The sequence below is a fragment of the Diadema antillarum genome, unplaced genomic scaffold, assembly GCF_040938485.1.
Source record: "Diadema antillarum isolate AM-2024a unplaced genomic scaffold, OU_Dant_1.0 scf00000082, whole genome shotgun sequence".
Lineage (NCBI taxonomy): Eukaryota > Metazoa > Echinodermata > Echinoidea > Diadematoida > Diadematidae > Diadema > Diadema antillarum.
The window spans coordinates 2,339,387-2,365,178 of record NW_027270971.1 but is presented as its reverse complement, the minus strand read 5'-3'; the positions used below and the strand labels follow the sequence as shown (position 1 = coordinate 2,365,178).

General features: G+C 37.4%; 1 protein-coding gene across 1 annotated transcript; it reads left to right on the top strand.

Annotated features, from left to right (window-relative positions):
• LOC139717777 (equilibrative nucleoside transporter 1-like) lies at positions 1-25,429 on the top strand. The gene is made up of 13 exons (XM_071629277.1): positions 1-225; positions 4,589-4,744; positions 5,958-6,039; positions 7,164-7,351; positions 8,043-8,137; positions 8,989-9,039; positions 10,216-10,350; positions 12,258-12,386; positions 16,375-16,478; positions 17,993-18,098; positions 22,404-22,486; positions 24,558-24,763; positions 25,207-25,429. Exons 2-13 carry the CDS (start codon positions 4,593-4,595, stop codon positions 25,316-25,318), a joined length of 1,443 nt encoding a protein of 480 aa, XP_071485378.1. The 5' UTR covers positions 1-225; positions 4,589-4,592; the 3' UTR covers positions 25,319-25,429.
• The last annotated feature ends 363 nt before the right edge of the window (positions 25,430-25,792 follow it).

The following is a 25,792-nucleotide window of genomic DNA, read 5'->3' as shown; positions in this document are numbered from 1 at the left end:
CTACCGCGTATTTTACAGACGACTAAGATTTGACACGGGACGTGAAAACCCCACAAGATATATTTTTGTAGACTACAAAACTAGAAGGCACAGTGGATGATTGTTATGAAGATGTGGATTCGTCTAGCGGCATTTTAGCAACTAATTCTCACCAGTGGCTCCAAAACGGGCTCGCTGGCCTTGCTAGGTTGACTGACTGACGCCTGACGGTCTTGCATCCACAGCGTATGTACATTGTACCAAGAAGTTTGTGTTTACGTGATCAGCTGGGTAGACTTGTGACAGTGATATTGCCTATTGCCAGATTGGTGATAACCAGTGATTCGTGCATGCAGTAGGCCTACTTTCCCTATGTGCTCTGCTTAGTACTAGTAGCCAGTTGGTAGGTAGGCCTAGTAGAACTGTTCAAGAAAAGATACTAGTATAGTAGTAAACAACATCCGACATCGACAACAGGCAAGAAGTGGCTTTTCATCATTTCGCTTTCATATTTGGAGAGAGGGCCTCCGCCTGTCTGCCTCCCCCCCCCAAAAAAAAGAGAGAGTTTGGAAAGAGTTTTTGAAGTTTTTATCGCACGTACGGCTGTATAAAAAGTACTGTAGACTGCCTTATTTTAATTACATGCCATCGATTATAGTCCCTGCACATGCATGATTGCAGTGCAGTATACCATTTCATTGCCCATTTCATTGGACATTGGTATACGAGTCGGTACGTCTAGCCCATCACTATCACTTAAATCAGCAAACTTTAGAGCTTTACAGTATTTTGTACAATTGTACACAACACTAGTGCATTGTTCTATTGACATTGTTTACTTTGACTAATTATATTTTTTGTCATGTTTAGTTCTATTGCAATGTGTGTGAAGTGTCCCTTAAAATAATTTTGAGAGTGTTTTGATTGTAGTATAGTAAATGTAGGCCCTATACTGTTCTACGACTTTGGCATAGATTTTGGAACTGTACTTTGAGATGTTAGTTGCCATGCCATGCACATGGGCCTGTAAGTTAATAGTGTGGAATATATGCAGTTCATAAATTGCTTTTTAGACAAGATGGAGCTTGTAGTTTACAAGCATCTGATGATGCTGATATGTTGAACCTCCAGACTGTATACGTCTTATGACAGCTGTAAAAGAACAAAAAGAATGAAGCACAGATGGACAGCAGAATGATTGACAAAAGGGTACTTGGATTAACCGTGAAAATGAAAGTGAAAGTTTAGTTATGTTTATCAATATTGTCATGGCAAACATTTGATGGTATTTGGGGCATAAACAAAGAACTGCACTTCACTGCACTGTTTGCCAGATCTCATGAACAAGATTGACTCAGTTTATGATTTCCTTGTTTAAAGGTCATACTTCTACTTCTACTTCGGTACTCGACAGTATCCATCACTCTGAATGTACCATCGAGGGTTGATTAGCGTCGAGGATAGCTTGTACAGGTAGATCCTATATTGCCGTAGGAGGCAACAAAACATGATCTCAAGACAGAGTTCCCCCATTACTCTATTAAATAAAGGCTTTTCAGTGTGTGTAAAGAAAGTTGTTTAACGGTTCTACTATAGTTTCTACTTGTACTTGACAAATCTGCTTCACTTAATTCTTGCAAAGAGCCCACTTCACCTTGACAATACACTCTGCTTTAATGAAGGCTGAATTGTCAGTCGGCTCTGTGTGTAGTGCATGAGAAGGAATGGACACAACTTTGTCATTTAGGGCATTGTATCTTTGAAGATCGTATGTTTAGGAGCCAGTCCATAAAGAGGCATTCCAGCGTGCCAGCTGAAATTTAGTCTGAAAAGGAGTCGTAAGTAAAATTTTCTTAGCACAACAATGAAAATTTAATCAAAATCAGATTAAAAAATGTGGAAGTTATGATATTTTAAAGTTTTGCTAGTTTTTCAGGGAACAGTTCTTGAACAGTCAATGTGAATATGTGCAAATTTTGCGAAGTGATGATGTCATCCCCTCACCATTTGCCATGTACAGTAGTTTCTACATGAAATTCTGCAATTTTCAGATTGTAACATTCCTACCATGCATGATGCAAACATTGCACAGTTTTTCATTCAACACAAGCATGCCACAGTCTCAAATCCTAATTAATCTAAGTGATCATTATTCTATAAAGTTATTCGTCTTGGAATAACATCATGTTATATGCTTTGATTTGTAACACTAAAAGAAACATTGAATTTTTGTCTTTTTGTTGTTGTTGTACATTCTGTATACATGTATGATCAAATTTTGGAAAATTGTGAGGTGATGACATTGTCAGCTCTGACTATTAGCTGATGTAACTGTATGACAAGAATTTAATAAGAAAGGCTTTCACAGTGTAAAATTTCTTGGAATACATTGTATATGGCACCCTTTTGTGTATTCTTCTACACGAATATGAATTTTTAAACAATCAGTATTCATATTCCTGGCCATCACTAAAACTTACTAACATTGGGTGATTTCAAGTTCGGTGCTAGTGCAAGTGCTACACCTTGTAGCTCCCAAATAACTACCTTAAATCGAGCTCCAGCACTGACAGTCAGATTAACGAAGCGATACCAGTCAAAATTATCGATCACCAGCACTACATGTAGGTGTTTGAATCACAGCACTGCGAGGACCGCGGGAATTGTGCGCTGAAAAAAGTGATGGCGTATGATTACTGCTTAGTTTTAGACACATTTGAAGAAGACTGATTAAAATGCCACAAATTTCATTCCTTGTTTAAAACACAAATATTAATTTTGCTGACAGGCTCTGATTTATAGAGCCATGTCTACAGTGTTCGTGGACATTTACATGGGAGACCACTGCATTAGCATAGACCTTGCACGTAGAATGTGTATCTACAGTACTTATGGACATACAAACTATGGGTCTTGCATGGCAATGCCTGCACCAGCACTGAACTTGAAAAGACAAAAATGATAATCCCTAGGGGCTAGTGTTAGTCAATGAAGAAAAAGCATGTAAATCGCTAACACAAATGGCGGAGCTTGGTTCAGCAGACGACATTCAACACCAAGCCCAGCACCAGCAACCGGAAATATGTCATGATTTTGAGGTCAACCTCCCAACAGTGACTGATTTCAAGTTCAAATATTGCTGGTGCTAGTGCTGAGATAGCACTAGTACTATCACTAGCACCGAACTTGAAATCACCCATACCAAGGTAGTCAAAAAGCTTGAAATCATATGAAAGTGAGTTCTTAGTGTACATTGCAGTTCCGAACTATTCCAGTGAATGCCTGTTTTATTGACACTATACATGTACATGTAGTGTTAATAAACAAACCTCAGAATGTCTCATAAAACCTAAAACTTTCCAACAATACAGTGCTTTGCTTTTGGCAGTTCTTGTACAATTGTAAAGTGAATTACAGTGTTTCCAGTGTATGTGTCTCTGAACTCTAGTTTAATAGCATGTGATGGCTTTATTGTCACATGATCCCCGACAACCTCTTGTTTTATCTGTATGATAACATCCTGTGGGACAAGGCCGCTTAGCAAACCGGAGGATCACAACTACCTTGACTTCCCGTGTTAGTTCTTCACTTGGAGATTGTGACAGAATTAGGGACTAAAGCGCCACAACGTACAATCCGTGTATCTAAGGTCCCAATCTTCACAAGTGTACAGTGGATACAATAATGTAGCTCCAACATTGTTTTAGGCTGTAGGTCATGTGACATGGAGGTGGCTCTGTCTCATGTGATTGCGTAGATTAATGCAGTGCTTTGTCACAGGGTAAAGTGTCATCAATCCTTTGTATAGTTCTTGAGTGCTATCTTGGTACTTATCCCTTTTCTCTGTCTCTCTCTTTCTGTGTATGCTCTGTCAGAAATATGTCAACTATTTTTTTTTCAAATAAGACCAAATTGAAACTAATGTACACTGTACAAGCATGTTTGACCAATCACTGAGAAATCTAAGTCTGATAAATTGGTTAAACATTGATCTTCTGATTGTGCTGATCATTATTTGTTGGATTCTCCTGTCTCTAACCTTTCAAATGAATGCCCCACTTTATTTCTTGAAACTTAACCAGAGGAAAAAACAAAAATGACCACACTTGATATGGACAGCAGTGAGATAATGAGCGTGGAAGTTAGGATACAGAGAAGTGTACAGGAGACACTCAAATGCAAGCGGTCAAGTCAGAGCAAAAACATTAACATGCTTCTTCGAGACACTGATAACTTTTATACTTTGTCAAATTTGTAATTATTTCAACATGGAAGGTAATCAATAAGTGTTACATAGACAATATCAAACCTTTTTGTCTTTGAACAAAGAAGAATTTTTATTCTTTTTAGCCAGCTTATTTACACCTTACTCAATTACATTATTTTGCAGAATTTCTGATTTCTAATGCCTGTGACTGTCAGAGTGTCAATATGAAGGGCCACATACAAGTATTCACTCCAAAGACAGTGAAAACACATTTCTGTGGTTTATGCAATTAAAAATGGAAACTTCATCTACTGCATTACCCATTATACTTCACACATGACATGTTGCTGTATGATATTGAGCGTGACTGAAACCCCCTTCTTTCAATTTGTGCATTGGCAGAGCCATGGCTGAAACAGACAGTCTGCTCGAAGATGTGGACAACTTCAGCAGCAGTAGTAATGGTCATGTCCATGGTAACCCAGCAGTCTCCATCAAATCAGGGAGAACGAGAGATGCAGTCTACGACTCCTCCCCACCCGATGCTCCAGTAGATAGGTGAGTATTGATAAGCAATGTGTTTTCTGTACAATAGTCTAGAGACCATATGACGTACCAGCTAATTTGACACTCGTACCTTTTAAACTTTTGATCGGATGGATTTCAATACGTGCACTTCCTGTGAATGTGCTTGTATGCGAATTTCACCTTTGAATTTAAGTTCTAGAGTAAGTTGAGTTAAATAATCCTCTCAGGGACTGTATTCCATGAAATGCAGAGTGCTGAAATACCAATTTTTTTAAAACATATTCTTTTTTTCTTGTGTCTGTTGACGTGATATGAAATCCACACATAAGTAGGGTCACTTCAGCTGACAGTGAAAATTCCCAGGTATGTCAGTATGCGATAGATACATGTTTCCTTTACAGGTAATTAACCCGTTGAGGACGAGTCCCTTGTATACTTGGGCAAGTGTCTATGGGAAATGCGTGTTGTAATAAAATCAGTTCGTCCTCAACGGGTTAATCAGATTTTGAAATATTCTGACAGTTATACCCAACTTCTTACTGTACGTAGGTATTTATTTTGAGCAGCCATGACTACATGGATATTTCAAATGATAAAACCATGACCAATTAAACACAAGTGTTGTTTAGGCAGTGATATTTATGAGTCATTGATAGTGAATCCCTGATTAAAGAGCAAATTCAATCGTGCAATTTGCACGTACATTCACTGTGGTATACAGAGTATTAGTTTTGTGGGAAAATTGTTATTACTGAGAATTCAAGTTAGAAAGGAACTTAAAAACATGGCAACTTTTCTGAAACATGGACTCCCTCACGTTGCCTTTTTCTACGACACATGTCTCAAAGTGAGCATCACATGAGTTAAAAGTATCAACAATTTTGGCCGTAGCACAAAAATTACTCAGCCACTGAGGTATTACAATGGCTGCACAACAGAATTAGGAAAGAAATCATTATAGTTTTTACCTCTTTGTAAAGAATCAGATTATACAATATAATGTACATGCTATGTGTAACATGTCAGTGAGCTGTAAATTTCTGCAGGTCATCTTGTGTACAAATACCTGGATATCCATATAGTATGCTAAAGCTAGTATTCTCAATTTTACCATAATACACGTAATATGTCAGTATGACATGCAGGCCGTGATGTGTGATTATTGTCTGAGAAATCTGTTCAGAGGGTGATTGTTGCTAAGCTTCATTCATTATCAATACAGTGTACATGCTTCTCCTTGTAGGTATTTCTTTGTGTATGCAGTATTCTACACCTTTGGAATGTGCTCTGTCCTTCCGTGGAATATGTTCATCACTGCTAAGAACGTAAGTGTCAAGGCAGTTTATAGTACTGGTACATCATTTGTTGTATTCATATACCATGTTGCTATTAAAAAAGTCCTCATTTTCTATGTGTGTGATTGTTCATGGATGAAGTTTGAAGTCTGTTATCTGGGGTCCGCTCAAGGGTCATGGAAGCTCTGAAGATCTACAAGATTGTAGATGTTCTCTTGTGCTCTCTCTGCTCTTAGTTTAAAATGTACAACCACTGAGGAATGCAAGGATATGTAGGAAAGCTTGTGGATGTAACCGTAATGTGACTCATACTTTCTGCATGTCAAATCTTTGGTGTGGTGTTTAGAATCCGATGGAGGTTCAAGATATGCAGATCCAACTGGCTATGATTATGCAAACAGCCATCAGTTTTCTCTAGTTGCACTATGGTATGTAGCAGCAGCAATTTGATTTTGCAGGCAACAGTTGATTCATGAAGATCAAATATACATTGTAGATAGAAAAGGGAAATAATCTGGCAAAATTCATTCAAAGTACATACATTATGCAGAGTATAAAAAATATATTTAACCCAGGAGGTTCAAACTAGCTGTTTACTGTGTTATTTAAACAGCTGTCTGTATGGATGCACCAAGAAATTCCATAGGTGCATTTGCGCCTTTGATGATGGGGTTTCAATACCGCATCTTTCTGGGCAATGTGAAGATTTGTTTTAACGCTCACATTAAAGGTATTAGCCCACATTTGCAAACCCACGAAAATCAAAACTGCATAAAACGGGTCCAATATGACTTCAAGTACAAGTTATAAAAGTAACATACCTCACCTGTTGCTCTTTGTCTATACCATTCGATAAAAGAGAGAAAATCATCGTTTTAAAATCAATTTTTAAACCGGGTCAACCCGACCCAAAATCGAATTACGAGCGCGGGCTAGCTACGTACATGTAACTTACGAGTGGCAGCATCGAACATGGGCTCAAAGGGAATAAAATAGCTGTCACTCCATCTCTTAAACATCCTTGGAATATCTATTGTGGTTTTTTTATTATTTAATGTTGCATTTTATGAACATTTTAAGGTGCCACTGTGGCACACTGAAACCCTTGCAGACCACCCTATATCTCCTGTATCTACAAATTGATTGCCTTTCAGTACTTTGACTTCAAGTTTGCACCACCAGAAGAAAATGCGACAAACCCTGACACCGGCGTAACGGCTGGCCCTACCCTGAAGCCTGCAACCGAAAATGACCTTGTGGCCATGTACGAGGCATACTTCTCAGTTGCTGCACAAATCCCAAATGTTCTCATTGTATTGGTGAATATGGGTATCAAACATAGGTGAGTCATCCTTCCTATTTAATAAAAATAATGATAGTGGCTTCTTGTATAGTGCACAGGTCCACCTTTCTGTGTTCATGGCACTTCAAAAATGAAAAGATAGATATACACTGTATATATACATGTTCAAACATGACAACAGAGTAGAAAATGGCAGACAACAAACAAACACATACCAGATAAAAGAATACAATTGTTCTGAACATTATAGACCACAATTATAGTCCTCAATGTGAGAGGAATAGATATGTTTAAACTAAAGGTGGGATTTGAACGTTTCTGTGGATGTGATTTTTTTTTTTTTTTTTTTTAAGATTACACAACAACGAATTCGAAAAATCCAACCGGGAAGAAATCAAAGCATGAATAAGTATCTCAGCTGCAGATTTAGACAAATATTTCCTTCTGAAACTTAAATTACGCAACTGATATCTAACATTGCGCTGAATTAGAGTTTTTCAAAATAATTGAAAAGAAAAGTTTTCAAACTGACTGAATTAAGATATCTGAAGCATGTGTGGATGATGTATTTAAACGTATGTACATGTAATCCAGCGTGGTTTGAATTGATCTTTTGTAGTGTCTTTTGTTGTGCAGTTATTACTATAAAGCAGTTTGTTATTACTGATCCAGATTGTACTGCACAGCACTAAGGATTGTATTGTTTTTAATCATTTTGCCTTCCTTACAGAGTGACCCTAAAAGTCCGAATGATAACATCTTTAACGGGGATGCTGGTCATATTTACATTTACAACAGTGCTCACAAGAATAGATACAGAAAACTGTAAGTACAGAAAGCTTGTATACTATAAGTGATAACTTTTGCCTTACCTGTCACTTGCCCAGTGTTTTATGGAAATTTGATCCTTTGTATCATATTGCTAATAAACAATAGAATTTCCATTCAGAAACTTCTTCGCAATGAAATTGGCCTTTTTCCCCAATTGAAAAAGTCATTTTCTGAAACAAAAAACCATCACCCGTAGGTCTTATAATTTGTCCATGTTCTTGCCACATAATATTAACCATTATTCAAATTATACACCGCTGTGAATATGTTTGGGATATGCAGCATACTGTAAAGGGCAGGAGACATACTGGTACTGTGTTGCTTGGCAATGTTAGTACTTTTTACAATGCAATTCATCATCACAATGTCGTTAGCGTTGAGCTGTGCATTTTAAACAATTTAAAAAAAAAATCTTAAGGTGTACCAGCTGTTCATGCTTGGCTGTAAAATGCATGTGACGTCCTTAATGGGTTGAATTCTACCTCGCCATGACTCAGGTTTCATTTATTTTAAAGGGCAGTTCAAGAACTGGACGTATGTTCTACACAGTGTTGCTCTCACAAAGTTTGAGCATTGCTGCCATCCTTGTGCAGAAATGTTAGGCATGACCCTTCAATATGTGAAAACGTTTGATCGAGCAGTGATTAGTAGGCAGCTTGACTCGTGCGCTGAGTACATGTTGCAAAAAATGAATGAATTTATGACCTGAATATACACTGGCCATTAGCTTTATTCTTTAATCTGTCTTAATTATGTTGTGCTGGATTTGAAAGTGTCCTTGTGTGTGGCCATTTATGTATTGTAATCAAACATACTGATGTTGTATGTCTGGCTTCCTTTTCCAGGGCAAACACAGTTCTTCATTGTCACCTTGGTCAGTGTAGTCGTCATTAATTGTAAGTAAAAAGACATTGATTTTTTTTTACTCTTATCTTACTCATTGCAATTTGCCTATACCTCTGTGACCTTGTCATATTTTTATATCATTTGTGCTCTACACACATTTTACTCGGCCAGTTCAATTTACTGTAAAAGTGGATTCGGCACATGAGTAACTTTTCCTGCACGGCTGGGTAAGATGAATTTCACATGCTTTAATTCCAGGGGATCAGGACATTATTACTGGAACATATGGCATGCAAAAATATTAGCATGTGTTTGTTTTTGTGCTAACTTCTCGTTGCGCAAAAATTTCCACCATTACAGTGCTTTAGTTTCTTTCAGTTCACTTCCAATCAATTGACTTTTACAGTTGTGGAATTTCCATCAGGTAGATGCATACATATATTCAAAAACATGAGCAATTACATCAATCATGGGTGCTAGTAGAGAATGCAAAATACAAATCAGTGAATGGGTTATCTTTAACTAATAGCCATTCCATGGATTGTATCAGAAATGCTCTTTTCATTTTATCACCTGGTAGGTTTTATGTAGAGTCTGCACAATGGTGACTGTCTTGATTTTATCTACATTTCACTCTTCTTTCTTCTTATCAATGTTATTTTGCTGATGCACTGTAATTTCCCACTGAGAAGTGCAATATCGTAACAGTGTGAATTTATTACAAAGCTCATGTCAAGTATAAAACTGTGTATGCCATTTTGGGCCACCTGCAGAGGACATTGAAGCAAGAAGAAAATGGATGGAAGTTTTAAAGGGGATGGCTAGTAACCGATCAGTGGGAATCAGTGGGAATGCTGAGGGATGATTGTTCCAATCCTTGTGGGATTCATTTAAGAGTACATTATATATCTACTATTGTGTGAAAATTATTTGCTTCAGAACGGTCTCATATTCAAGTAATGTGCAGATTAATGCCCCGTCACTGACCAGGGACGCTTACCTGGAAACATTAAACTGCACATTACTTGAATATGAGACCATTCTGAAGCAAATAATTTTCACACAAGAATAGATATATAATGTACTCTTAAATGAATCCCACAAGGATTGGAACAATCGTCCCTCAGCATTCCCACTGATTCCCACTGATCAGTTACTAGCCATCCCCTTTAAGTGCAGAAAGAATGATATCTCTGCTTTTGTCTGGATGCATTGTATTGGCTCAGGTTTCAGTGGGATTTTCCAAGGCAGCGTGTTTGGTCTAGGAGGGCTCCTGCCAAAGAAGTACACACAGTCTCTCATGGCTGGCCAGGGCCTCGGCGGAATACTGCCAGCATTGGTCTCAATCATCTGTATAGCAAGTAAGTAAGTCAGAGGAGAAATAGCCTCAAAATACACCCAATCCATCTTTGTTGTCATTTCAGTGGAGCACACTCTGCCTATCAAAAACAGAATCTCCACTGGCATGGGACCAAAACCAAAAAGGAAAGATGATGTGATTTTTTTTTTTTAAAATAAGGATGCGTTACTACATCATATATATGTTTCTTTCTATACAAAGGCAACATTTCACGGAAACGGGTATCTTGACAGTATCTAAACATCAAGTTTGTGTTGTGTAGAATGCTATCTCTGAAACCAGAAGCTACAAGCTCAAAATAGTGATACCATGTAAATTGTATGAAATAAAAGGAAGAGGAAATGTCAAGGAAAGAAACTAAGTCCTGTCTTACAATATGCGGGCAAATATTACTGGACTTTGAACAAAAATTTTATGAAAGATCTGCAGAGGATTATGCTCTCTCATAAAGCGCATTTATTAACCGATTAATTCATCTGGTATGTTAGCACCATTTTATTCAACTCTGACGATTGTTGAAAGCCGTTGTCAGAATCTTACCATTCTCAATGCCTTGGGATGTAGAATTTTTCCATGCCAAAACTCTTGTAGGGAAGTAAAGCTTGTGTATGCAGTAAAATACATGAACCAGGTATATGCAATAGAGAGACTTAGGACTAATTTTATGTAGTTGTCTCCGGCATTGCTTATCTCTGTGAGTATCGCAGGTATGACAAATTTTCTTCACATTGCTTTTAATAAACTCTAAGGATGTATACAACCAAGATTCCAGAAGTCACAGTGTATACTATATGGGTATTGAATGCAATATTTGTTTAAAGAAATATCTCATCATGCTCTGTATCCTAGATACATGCCACTGTCTTGATAAACCATCCTTGTAAATTGCCAACTGTGTACTCTATTGCGAATGCAAAATTTCTTGTGTTTGCAGCAAGAAAATACTTCTCTTTCATTGTTACATTTACGTAATAACACATTATGCATGATTGGGACATTTCAGTAATCTGTCTTCTTGTGAAAACTGTACAGGAGTCTTCTTCTCATAATTTCCCCTCAATTTCTATCAAAAGATGGTTTGAAATAACTTGTGTCACACTTCTGCCTGAAATGATGCATTTAGAAGCAAATTCAAATATTCTGTGGATATTCTGTTCTGTATGAGAGCTAAGGTAGTTTTACACCAAAAGACTGCAGTTAATAATCTGGAGAATGTTGATGATTCCCCAGTGAAAATTCTGTCGTTGCATTGCTAGTTGCCTAACTTTGTTCGTCATTTGAAAGTAGATTGAAACCGTTTCTGAATGAGACCCCATCCATGCTCACAAAATTGTTGGACTGATGAATGCTGCTAACTTAAGGGAATGTTTGTCATATTGTTTAGTACTAATAATTTCCTTACAACTACAATGTATCCAAATCATTGCACTGGATTACAGTGACACATAATGTCTTTCTTGTTCCAAATGAAGACAAATATGCCCCAGATGAATGCCACACTGTGAAGGGAAAACCCCCTAAAACAGGTTCCGCTATCATGTTGGTGACATATGAATTTATGTTATGATAAGCATTTTGCTTCTGTGTTTGTATTTACATTGTATGAGGGTTCCCAAACTGCTTTGATCACTCTTTAAACATTTTGTCAGTGTAGCACTGCAGAGATTCAAAGAAACACTGCATACTATTAGATAGTATTGGTTCCTGTTTGTGAGTGTGTGAATATGTTATTGAACATCCCGAAACAAATGTATGGTTGTAGAACTGTAGCATATTGGTGTCAGGATGAGTGGCTTTCTGAATGATTTATAGCTGTTTCGACCCCCACCACCACTATCAGGTTTACAGGGCAAAGTATACTTACCAGGCTTTATGGCTACTTGCATTTCTTTTCTTCATTGTCACCAGCTATTGAAGACGTCTCACTTATAGGATTTGTGTACTTCCTGCTTGCCGTTCTCTGCATATTTTTCACTTTTGCTGCCTACCTCGTGCTACCAAGAAACCAGTTTGCAGAGTATTATCTCAACAAGCAAGGTAATCATGAAATACCACATTGAGATATGACAATTGTTTTTTTTTTCTCCTTCATCTTCTTCTCTGTCTTTTTTTTTTCTCCATCTTTGTCTGTGTCTTCTTCATCATCTTCTTCATTTTTGTTGTCTTTATCTTCTTTGTCTTTGTCTTTGTCTTTTTTATCTCCTTTTTGTCGAGCCCACCGGAGGTGCGGGGAGACTAAGGGATCGTCTGCGGCGTCTGTCCGTCCGCTGTCCGTCCGTAACGCTACAAAAACTTGAATAACTCTCTACTGAGGACTTAATTTCAATCAAACTTGGAGGGAAGAGTGGTTATACAAAGTTACACATTTTACCAAACATGGAGGTCACCTCAAGGGCAAAGGTCAGAGGCAGGGGTCAATGAACTTTATGGCCCAATGTTAAGTGCTTGCAGCGCGTTTCGATTATGGCTCATAACTTTAGGTATATATGTCTGTTTGTGATCAAAATTGGATGGTAGACGTCCTTTGGGGAGTTAAAGGTCACCACAAGGTCAAAGGTCACAGACAGGAGTCAACAAACTTTTAGGGCCCAATGTTGAGTTTTTACGGCACGTTTCCATTATGGCTCATAACTTTTGATCCATATGCCCGTTTGGGACCAAACTTGGATGGTAGATGTCGCTTTGGGATGAAGTTGAACACAAGGTCAAAGGTCACAGACAAGGGTCAACGAACTTTTAGGGCCCAGTGTTTAAGTCTTTATGGCGCATTTCGATTATGGCTCATAACTTTTGATCCATATGTCCGTTTGTGACCATACTTGGCTGGTAAATGTCCCTTGGGGAGTTTAAGGTCACCTCAAGGTCAAAGGTCATAGGTGGGGTCAATGAACTTCTGGGATTTAGAAAAGCATTAATTTCTTTTATACGCGAAAGGGCGAGACACATTTTGGCACTTGCCTTGTTTTGTCATCTCGTCAGTTCTTGTCCCAGCTTCCACACCAGATAATGTCATGGGGCACTGCTGCCCCACCGCCCTTTTTACTGGATCTAAGGCTTCACTGAGAGTGTACAAAATAGGCTGAAAAAGTTCAATAAATATTTCCGTTTGTTGACCTGAATTTTGCAAATTAGCTACAGCATGGGTATAAAAAAATAGCTGTGAACACAGCATGCACATACAACAATTGCAAATATTGCAATGATTCAACAGATCATAAGGTTGCAGGTTTCTGAAACGGGTTGGGCTATATTTCTTCTGTCCATGAGCAAAGTCTACTTGATCACTTACTAAAATGCCTTTCAATACTTGGAATCAAGTTTGCATATAGTGGTTGTTGCTATGTTGTTGCTGTGTCAGGCAAACCTACCTTGGGCAAGCTTTCAGTTTGTCAAGAAGAACCATTGTCTGAAAGGCATGCATAAAATTTGATTATGTTAGTAAACCTGTCTATTGTGCAGGTTTTTACTTGCTTGTTCACTTTGTCTGCAACATTTTACTTCCCCTGATTTTAGGCCAGCACTTGAAAAAGAACCAAATCTGTCAACGCTGGGTCAAACAGCAGGGGATTAGCTCATGTGGTAAATGTGTTTGCAGTTCTGGCCCTTGGTCATTTGCGCAATAAATCTCTTACGATCTGTTTTGCCCCCTCACTAACAACATTCTCCTATCCGAAATATTCTGAAGTAGTTTGTAATGGTGATGGCTACACTATTTAAAACGCCCTCATTCTGTGGTTTGCTAATCGCACTTTTCTCCCCAGCCTCTGCCTCCAACTCCTCCAAGTTGATGTGAGGGGTTTCACTTTGAACCAATCATCAAATTTGAAGTCTTTTGCTCCACTACTTTCTCCTTGCTCCAAATTCATCAATTTCGGACAGTATATCAGCTGCACTGCTGTATGGAACCCTTCGGAAGAATTGGATATCTACACTCTCTCATGCTCTGGTCTCAAAGCAATTTGGCTTGTACATCCCAGTTTTGTTCTCTGATGTCTTTCAGCTCTTTACTACCCTTGTCTATCAAGGACCAGTAGTTGTACAGGAATCATTCAACAAGTTATCTTTAATATTGGAGGATTGTGTAAACTGAGTCACAAAACTTCTTACCAGTCAATTATAGTGATATCACCCCATCATACCGGAGGAATGACTTTTCTTTGATTCAAAAGAATTGTTGTGGAAAAAGAATGGAGAATGTCTGTTCAAAGCAAGTTTTCATCACCTGAATGCTACATTGTGGGTGTGATCACCAGTGTGGTAACTTGTTTGCTTTTTCTGGGCTGTCATCCCAGTGGTGACTGCTTGATAGATACACAACTCTTTCTCTCTCCGAGCAGCGGTCCTCCTTGCACCTTGCTGTAATTCACCCTCTCCCCATATAATTCTTTGTTGCAATTTTGACCATGCGGAATTACAGACTTAAAGGGTAATTGCAGTCACTCTTCCTGTGGAGTGTGAACGTGCTGTGTTTTGTCTCCTGAATATTATCAACAATTTGGTATATAGGAGGCTATAAAATCATTAGGGGGAAGATTCACATGAAAAAATGCAACAGTACCACACCATGACAGTTACCTTTTTTTCCCATAAAGTGATCACTTATATGACATCCAAGCAAATCTCAAGACTGATCAACCAACATGATTCCAGACTTGATACATTTACCAAATGAATCAAAGTACTTGAGTTGCTCTGTATAAGTGTTGGAACAACCAGCTGAAAGATGTTATGATCATCAAAATGTTTGATCATAATCTGTTCACCAACTTTAGAGATAAGCATCGATTTGATGAAGGTTTCCCTCAAGAATTTTTCAAAAAGCAGCTTCAACTGTATGAATGACAAGCAGAGTTGGTATAGTACCTTGACATCACAGCTGTGAAATGCTGCATTAGTGTAAGATTAACTCAGACACTTCAACAATATTAAGTTATAAATACGCCTTGAAATGATGCCTGCAGCACCTGTTCAAAAGATGAACAAGAATGCACAACCAGCGAACACAAAGTGAATGTTGTCAAAGGAGAAAAGAATGCATTATGGTCATGACAAACGTGCCTTGTGACACTCATGTAACACTTGTCAATGTTTACAAAATGAAGATATTTCAATTCCAATGTCTTAAAATCCCCCTTCACCCTCCCTCCCTCCCACCTGCTTCCCCCCCCCCCAATATCTATGCAGGTTTGATGAGCAAATACTAAGCCAGTAATGCATAGAAGACTAAAACTGCTTAACCCTATGTGGCGGAAAGTGTATGGTCATGGTGGTGTCAGCAGGGCAAGAAAGTTTTGGGAAAAGCCTGGTACTATAAAGCAAGCATTATCTGCCAAGGTACTTTCTAATAGGTGTAATTTACGATACCATATATTTTCTTCAGCATTCAGTTCATCCTTCCTGCCCTTTGTTTTCAGATTGGCATGCACCCCTGATCAGCGCAGATGTCTGGAAACTAATAGTCAATGAATAATGATTACCTAATCCTCCTAATACATGTATCTCTTGTGTCACCAGGGTTTTCCTGTTGGACAGAAGCATGTTGCTACACTTGAGTAGGCTTTCTAATCTAAATATTGAGAAGGCAGGTTTGACTGCAACAGGTACTATAAAAAAATCCCTCACTGTGAAGCTCGCGAGTTCTAATAGATATTTCTGTTTTAGATTTCCAGAAAATGATTTTTGAATTTCATGTATTTCCTGTACTTGTGCTCATGTATCAAACAATACATCTGGATGTGCAATTAGAATTCCATTGTTCAAATTGAATTCAACGACTGCGACAACGACATATCATTTTCATGAATGGTAGACATCATGTTGTCCTACATGCTGTTGTTCATGCTGGGATTTTTTTCATCTTGTCTTGCAATGGGCACAGTAATCTGCATCAGGTATCCCAGGTCACATGATCAGGAATGAATGACTATTATATGTAAAATCAAACTTGCATGAAGTGTAGCTGAGTATTTTAGAAACAAAGTGCCATCAAATTCCTCTTTCTTTGTTGTTCTTTTTAATGTTCTAGTTACTACAGAGGTTGATGATGTCGGAAATCTGTCAAGATCCTTGAGCAGCAGCTTCGAAGAGAAGAAAACCCCCAAACCGCCATTTTGGTTCATATTCAAGAAGGTGTGATCATGTGATTTCCTATGCATCATTTTACTCTAAGTTTAAAGGTCCTGTTTACCTTTGGGAGCAGTGATTTGAAGAATGTTCAAGATATCACATTTAATGCATATGTGTAAGTCTGTTGTACCACAAAACATCTTACCATATAATTTTTTGTTTTGTTTTTGTTTTTGCAAGAAAGCCTAAAATATAAGGAGATATCAGTATCATTCTCAATAAACTAACTGCAGACGGTTTTGTCTGGAAACATTTTTATTGTAACTATTGTTCACATTTTGTATATTTAACAATACTTAACATTGATTTTACTGATTCAAATTTTTACAGTGGTTGTTTCTATCCCTAACTAACATTTTTGAACTATTTTAAAGCACTAATGCTGGTTTTTTGTTTCATCTGCAAATGGTAAATTATGCCTTTAATGTATCCCTGTTTGCCCTGGTTTGTCCTTTTTCCATGGCAGAATGACAGTCTCAGTTTAGCACTCAATGGGCATGTTAATTCAACATCTCTTATACTCTGTTTTTTCCCTCTTGTGGCAAGTGATTGTAGCCAATGTTCAGCTTGATAATGAGGGTGTAAAACATTGATATTTTGCAATATAAATGGAACATTTTTAAGTATTGGATAGGTCAAAATCCATCCTTTCTATAAGAGTTTAAAGTTTTGACTAAAGCATATAAGGGTATTGATTGCAAATAGTAACAGCAGGTTTCGTTGATCTATTTTAGATATTTAGTGCCTGCATGCCATGTTAACTGTGTTTGTATCAAACATTCAACGCATGAGTGATGTAAGAAATAATTGCTAGTGATTTATGTGAAAGGAAGATCGTTCAGAAGTTCTTTTGTCATGACAGTACAATCCCAAGAGTGCATTAGTCTGAGAACAGTGGGGTCAAATAAACACAAGGTGCCAAACATGTTACTAGGAGAATTGATAAACCACTTTACAAGACTTAAGAGCATTCATTATAATCAACTGCAGTCTTGGAAGTAGAACCTACCACAGACCTCCCAAACATTCTGAATTTGGAGGAAAGAATCTGAATTTTGACCATTCCCAGCCCTTGTTTCAATAGGAGTTTCCTATTTGTTGTTGTTGTTTTTGATAATTTCACTACACACTCCTATAGGAACTCCGCTGTCTTTCCTGCTTTTGAGCCAGATCATCCTTATTTTTCAGTAAGGAAAGGGTGGGAGGTCTCATAACATCCAAATATTTGGCATCATGTGTCATACTGTCATAACAAGTATTGTGCCTATGCTAGGTAAGTACAGCCAAACCTGTATTTAGTGGCCACCCAAGGGAAACGAAAAAGTGGCCGTTGTAGACAGGTGGCTGTGATAGACAGGGTCATTGACATGGCTTTTCTCTTGGGGGGATATGTGTTTAGTAATCGTGTACGGCAGTGGTCGCTATATATGGTGGTCGTTATAGACAGGTTTGACCGTAATAAGTCTAAGAAAATCCTAAGGTGCTCAGCTTTATGTTACAGCTTTTTCCATTCACAGATCTGGATTCCGGCTGTCATGGTTTTCCTCACCTTTGCCGTAACGCTGGGCAACTTTCCAGCGGTTGTATCCCAGATCCATCCAATGCATCATACAGAGTTTACAGGTGAGATTACAATATGTTGAAACCTAAAACCTGGTGCGTGTTAAATTTATATGGAAATGTATTCAGAGAGGAATACTGTGAATCTAATAATTTGTATTTTGATTGATTGAGGAAGCAGTATACATCTACCAGGTATCTTGTTTTGATATGGGTTGTGTAGAACGTTCCAAAGTATGTGAACTCCCTGGTAATTATGATCAGAACCTTGGCAAGATCATTTATGGGAGTAATGTAGAGTTTAGAGTGTGTGATCATATATATATATATATATATATATATATATATATATATATATATATATATATATATATAATATATATATATATATATATATATATATATATATATATATATATATAGTGAGAACTTTGAGCAAAGAAAATGGGTTTTCATCGGGATTCGAACCCGAGACCTCCGGATTACTAGACCGGTGCTCTACCGACTGAGCTATTGAAAGCCCTAGATCGGTGTTCGTCCCAAACCCTTAACTCTCTTTGCTTGTGTGGTCAGAAGCTATAGTGTGTGTATGTGTGCCACACACACACACACACATTAACCTGACATAAACCCAAAGGATGTAAATCAACTTTGAAATAAATGCGAGGGATCGCCGAAGCGATGCAGCTTTTTGTAATATATTTTGAAACAAGAGAGGGAAAACTGACCAGAAACAAATAATAATAAATAGTGAGAACTTTGAGCAAAGAAAATGGGTTTTCATCGGGATTCGAACCCGAGACCTCCGGATTACTAGACCGGTGCTCTACCGACTGAGCTATTGAAAGCCCTAGATCGGTATTCGTCCCAAACCCTTAACTCTCTTTGCTCATGTGGTCAGAAGCTATAGTGTGTGTATGTGTGCCACACACACACACACATTAACCTGACATAAACCCAAAGGATGTAAATCAACTTTGGAATAAATGCGAGGGATCGCTGAAGCGATGCAGCTTTTTGTAATATATTTTGAAACAAGAGAGGGAAAACTGACCAGAAACAAATAATAATAAATATTTGTTATTATTTGTTTCTGGTCAGTTTTCCCTCTCTTGTTTCAATATATATATATATATATATATATATATATATATATATATATATATATATATATATATATATATATATATATTGTTTGTTTGTTTGTTTGTTTGTTATTGAGAGAAATCAAGTCTGAATGATTACTCATATGCATTCACATATATGTCAGTCTATCTTTAGATGTATTTGTCTATCCATCTGTCTGATTTTATGTGACATTATGTGTGTGTGTGTGTGTGTGTGTCTGTGTTTTCTCGGAGAACAACAAAATACATCGGATGATCTTTGGTCAGTCCTAGCAACTGCTTCCCACAGATCAGAACACTGTTGCAGGTTTTTATGATTGTGAAAGTAATAATTTGTCAGTTTATGCTGTGCTGGATGAGGTGTTTATAATCTTGACAAGTAATTTAGAGATCGTTATCTTAGTTTAAATCTCACATGGAAAGTACATGAACTTGAATGCACGATACCAGGTTGTGTGTCTCACAACATGTAGTTTTGCACATCTCTTTCAACTAAGCTTTCAGCCCTTTTTGAACGACACTGCTGTCGCAGTGTTGTTTCAAAAGGCTGAAGGCATGGTTGAAAGAGATGTGCACAACTACATGTTATGCAATGTCACATTATGGCATAAGGGGGAAGGCCTTGGAGTGGTTCAGGAGTTACCTGCAAAACCGAAAACAATATGTATCTCTGAACGAGAATAACTCAAGTTTCAAATTTATTAAATGTGGCGTCCCTCAGGGTAGTATATTAGGTCCTTTACTTTTTATTGTGTACATCAATGATTTTTGCAGGTCATCTGATACACTCTCATTTATACTTTTTGCTGATGACTCAAATGTTTTCTTTTCCCATCAAGACCCAGTTAATACTTTAATTGACACCGTCAACTCTGAATTGAAAAAAGTGACTCAATGGATAAGAGCTAATAAATTATCACTTAATCTTCAGAAAACTAAGTATATGCTTTTTAGTAAATCCATAGAAACATTAAGCACAAATCTTATTTTTGATGGTACTCAATTAGAACGTGTATCCCACATAAAATTCCTTGGTATTACAGTGGATGATAAACTTTCGTGAAGGCCTCATATTATCAACATAAGTAAAATAATTTCACGAAATATTGGTATTATCAACAGACTTAAGTTTCACATTCCATCGTCGTCTTTGTTAACGTTGTATTTTTCTTTAATATTACCTTATCTTAATTACGGAATTTTAGCATGGGGTAGCGCCCATCAAACTTTATTAGATAAACTATTATTATTACAAAAGAAAGTACTTCGTATTATTTGTGGGGTTTCGCCACGTTCTCATTCAGATTCATTGTTCATTGAATATAAGATTTTAAAAATTAAAGATTTGTTTCTTTTTCAACTGGGCCAGTTCATGTTCAATTATAACACAAATGCTCTTCCCAATATTTTTAATTCAATGTTTCCACGAAATCAATCTTTTCATGATTATCCTACTAGGAGGTCTAATGAGTTTCACTTACCCCTTTTGAGAACCTTATTAGCTCAGAACACATTTATATACATCGGCCCTAAATTTTGGAATTCATTAGGTCCTGAAATAAAAAATTCTTCATCGTTATACATTTTTAAGCGTAATTTGAAATCTTTTTTGTTAAATTCTAGCTGAGATATTTATTTTCATTACCTATACAGGTTACAGCAAACATGAGGGTCATCATCGGTTATTTAATTCATTATTACGCAGTGAAAAATGGCATTACTAGGCAATGAAATACGGCATGTTATTTGCATAATTTCTACACAGCTGCGTGCAGTCACCAGCTGTTCGAAGCACCTCATCAATTCTCTCTTCCGTTTCTCTTGTTCAGCATGTAGGCATTCTCTATCTTTCCTCTCCCCCCTCTCCCCCCCCCCCTTCTCTCTCATTTCTCTCTCTCTCTCTCTTTCTTCCTTTCCCTTTCTTCCACTAATTTTGTTTTTGTCCCATTCCGTTCGATTGTATCTCCTTAGTTTATTTATGCCATGTTGTTGTGTGTAATGTATTTGTAATTGTATGTGAAGTACTGTATTTTTGGAAGAAATTCTTGAGTGGTCCACAATCTACAAGCACTGCTTTTTAGTGGACCTCTCAGTTCTCTTTTTTTCTCCTCAAAATATAACTTTGTATTTTCCCGTATGTATACATGATTCATCTCTATTAGTTTGCTGTATATCCTTAATCCTTCGCACTTTGTACTGTATACATGCTTATGATGGATTTTCTGATTTACCTCGTGTTATGTTTTGTTGGAAAGAAAATGAGAATGAAATAAATGAATTGAATTGAATTGAATGCTTAACACTGGCACCAGTCTGACGGTCCAAGACCGATAAAAATCACTGCAGGGTCAGTAAATTTTCAGGAATTGCCAAATTTACTGGACGTGACCGCAGAAAATAATTGAAAATAACAGTGCTGGGGCTAGTTAAGGAAAGAACAGGATCATCAAATATTAGGCTTGGTCTCGTAAAAAATGGAAAAACCTAGATATTTACTGGTCTGAGAGGGAAAGGTCATACCAGTATTACAAAAGAATGGGTTAGTGTGCAACCCTGTGTTATGCATACAGAATGTTTCAGTGAACATACAATTTACTTCACCACTTGCAGTGTGAGAGCAAATAATGTGTGTTTATAAACTTGATTATCCATTAAAAAGAATTCATAGTCACAGTGCTTGTCCATGACTCGTAGTGAAATCCACAAGTGTCCTTTGGTATCTGTTTGACCATCTAACTCCAGGATATAATGTAAAAGTAGAAATTTTTGCCGTGTTGAAGTTTTAGCACATTTCAATGCGCACCTAGCGCGAAAATACAAGCACTTGAAAATTTTTGCTTCCTGTTGGTAATACTATTTCATATTTTGATTCCGCAGAGCTAAAAACTTGTGAAATTCACTTTACCTGGCTGAGCACAGAAAATGCATGAGTGAAAATATTCACTTTTACAGTACTGTGATTATGCTATTAACTTTTTTGTGTGTGTATATGTATACTTATGTGTTTTTGTGTGTGTATGTCTGTACTGTATGTATATGTATTCATGCTTGTGTTGTTTAGTTTTCATGCGTCAGTATTGCCAAATCAGATACGGAAAGACAAAGCTATAAATGAAAATGTAAGAGAAAAATCTTGAAAAATTGATTGTTGAAAGTCTGGCTCAGAGTTATCTGAAAATATACAATCATGTTTACCGTGGAAGCTGTTTACACTTTTTCTATGTCTTTCACTTCTTCACAGATGTATACTTCACACCCATTTTTTGCTATCTATTATTCAACACAATGGACTTCCTTGGACGATCCCTCTCAGTCCTACAAGTTGTAAGTATGGAGATCAAGATTACATTGTGTGCCATGACTCCTGTAGTTTGTTTGTTGAGGTCGGGTCTTTATTTGCATTACTTAATGTTTAACCCGTTGAGGAGGAGTCCTGAGAATACGTGGGCAGGTGTCTATGGGAAATACATGTTGTAGGAAAATCAGTCCGTCCTCAACGGGTTAAGAGTGTGTGAGGGAGATGATTGGGTTCTCCGATGCATGTTATAGAATTGTACAACCTGAGAAAGATGGTCAGCAGCTCTGTGGGGCAGACTGCTTTTTTTTTTTTTTTTAATTTGAGAAGGCTAGTCCACAGCTAATCCCCAACAAGCCTTCCCGTGTGAAACAGTAACACACTGTGGAGTACTCATTCCATCCCTGTAATACCGACTCTGATTTTAGCATTGTTAAAAATCATTGACTTTTCACTGTACACATTGGCCCATTCACGTTAACCCTTTATGTGCGTTGACTGCTGATTGGCACAGAAAACCCCATAGCATTGTACACTCTGTCCAAAGTCCATGGCACAGAAAGGGCTATTTTTTTTTTTTTTTTTTTTAAAGCAATGACTGTCCTAGTGTTTGCAGCTTGTTATGATAACAACCATATATTGTACAATCTGTACTCCATAAAGGACATTTAGATCACATTCCTTGGATTGAAATAGAAAGTAGAAATAGGACAGATTGAGGAGATAGCAGGGTGCTGTCATGCTTCAAAACTGTGTGTCAGAGTGCTTTCTCAGGTCAGTTTCATGGGAGAATGGCATCATTATTTGTGTCAGGTTTTGAAATTTGATATCATTGCCAGAACCACACACCAGAGTTTATTTTCCCCTGCTGCCTTCGCAGCAGAATTTATATTGTTACGAATTTAGTACGTCCTTATCTTTTCCTCGGGCCGGCCATCTTTTCAAGCAATGCTTATAATGGCGGCCCTCTGCATAATCGTTTCTTAACTATAAATGTTATTCTTATCACTGCTGCATAGACATGCATACTGTATATTAAATTTCTTTCATATCGTTGTTTATGCAAGTCAAAAGACTGTGTTAAATTTACTTTACATATGTCCTACATGTTCATGATTACGTACTTAATATGTATCGTGGTTTATGCAAGTCAAACGACTTTGCATTGAATTTACTTTGTATATTTCCTGCATTTTCATGATTATGTAACTTATGTATATTGATTTGCAGAAAATAAAGTATCTATCAAACAAAACCATAGCATACCTAGCTTTCAGTGCCTTTTATCAGTATAAGCTGCAGATTCACTACCAATGCCTTAATTGCTGCCTTTAAAGGGGACAAATCCTGTGGGAGAATCCTATTAATAAGTAAGAAATCCAGCAGCTCACAGACCTACTACGTGCATTTTGTAAATGTTGCTTCATTGAAAAATTTGTTGTCTATGATGTTTTATTTTTTTATTTTTCATTGACAAAAGTCAGTGGCCTTTGCTGAAATGTACTTTATGATGCAATGATCTAGTACTAGTAGTTTATGGATATCGTCATTCAGGTGATCAGTTTTACAAATATTGAGCGATGACTACTTTTCTTCTTTTTTTAATTTCAAAAATATTCACAGTAAATCAGAGATCGAGTAGTCATGATGAAATCTACAATGTCATATTTTATTCCGATGGGTCATTATTTGTATACTTCTCAGCAGTCTCGCAGTATATCTTCATTTTAATGCAACATAGTTACCTGGTAATTTAAAGATATGACATGAATTTCTCCCACAACCTTGTGGTTTGTCTTTTGTAATCATTTTTTAAAACCCCTGATGGAATAACCTTGTAAGAATCATTTTGACAAGCCTTCATTGGGTATCATAAGCATTCATTTTTGCTCCCATATCCCCCTGTATTTGATAAGTGATCAATAATATTCAAGTATATTTGTGAACATGTATTTATGATGAATGGCTACATGTAGCTCCATGTGTTGTAGCTCCATTCATAAACCATCTGTTTGCCACTGAACAGTAGTAACAAACTGTGATCAGCTAATGACAATATTTGTATAACCCAATTCTTACTCCTTTCCTTTGGTCAATCAGCCGAGTCAGAATCGCATGGGCGTGCTCAGTCTGCTGGTCTTGCTGCGGCTGGCGTTCTTTCCGCTCTTCGCTCTGTGCAATGCCAGCCCTGCAACGAGATACTCTGAAGTGGTCTTCACGCACGATGCCTACCCTATTGTCTTCATGATCTTCTTTGCATTTTCCAATGGCTACCTGGGGTCACTTTGCATGATCTATGGGCCAAAGTAAGTGGAAGCTCTCTTGATCACCTGTGCTTTAATCCATCAAACCCCAGATACCACATTTTTAGAGTTTTGTGCTCTATCTGTTTCATTGTGATTTTTACTATTAATTTGTTACAGTTTCATAGGGTAGAGAGGGAATAATCGACCTCGTTCATTTGAGTCATAAGTTGTTTGCATGTTATTGTTTATTTCAATAGTGGGATTTTGCAGAAGCTTATAAATCACTAAATTTGTAAGTGATCCTTAAATTGGCAACATGTTCAAGAAGAACATTTTATTAACAACTGAGATTTGAACTCGTATGGCCAGGATTGCTTTAATGTCAGCTAAAGCTCAACTTTGGGTAAACTTTGCTGAAAAAAACCCCAACAACAACGACAACGATGACAGACCAGACAGAGACTCTGATAGAGACTTCACTGCATTGATCTATCCTTTCACAGATTCGTGGAGTCAAAGTACCAGGAGACAGCAGGCAACATGATGGCATTCTTCCTGGTGCTCGGCCTGGCCACAGGCTCCTTCCTCAGCATTGGCGTCCTCCGGCTACTGTGAAGGCACCCATGGATGAAAGACATGTCCCATGCATCTACGTAGGGGCAACTAAAGCCTTTTTTTCCCCCTTCATTTATTTTTAATGAAAAATAAAAAAGTATCAAAGGAAGATCTCAGGAATTAATATGTAGGAATTTATGGAGGAATAAAAACTTATCTTAGATATAGGAACCCCCCCCCCCACCCCATAAAAAAAAAGAACTAACACAAAACTGATATCTGCTTCTCTCTGATCACATAGACCGATTAGTATTGCTGCAGCAAGAAAATTGAATTTCGTTTGGTAGTTCAATTTAGTTGTCTGTGGTTGCTGCAGTGCACTTACATCATTGTGGCATTGAATTTGTCTGAGTTCACTTCCTTTTGTTGTAAAGAGGCTTTCATATTTACCTTTGCTGTGTCTTTTTTTCCTCCTCTGCCCATCAGGGTTGCCATGGCAATTTGTGTATGGATTGTCCATTAGTCTGTCTTTTT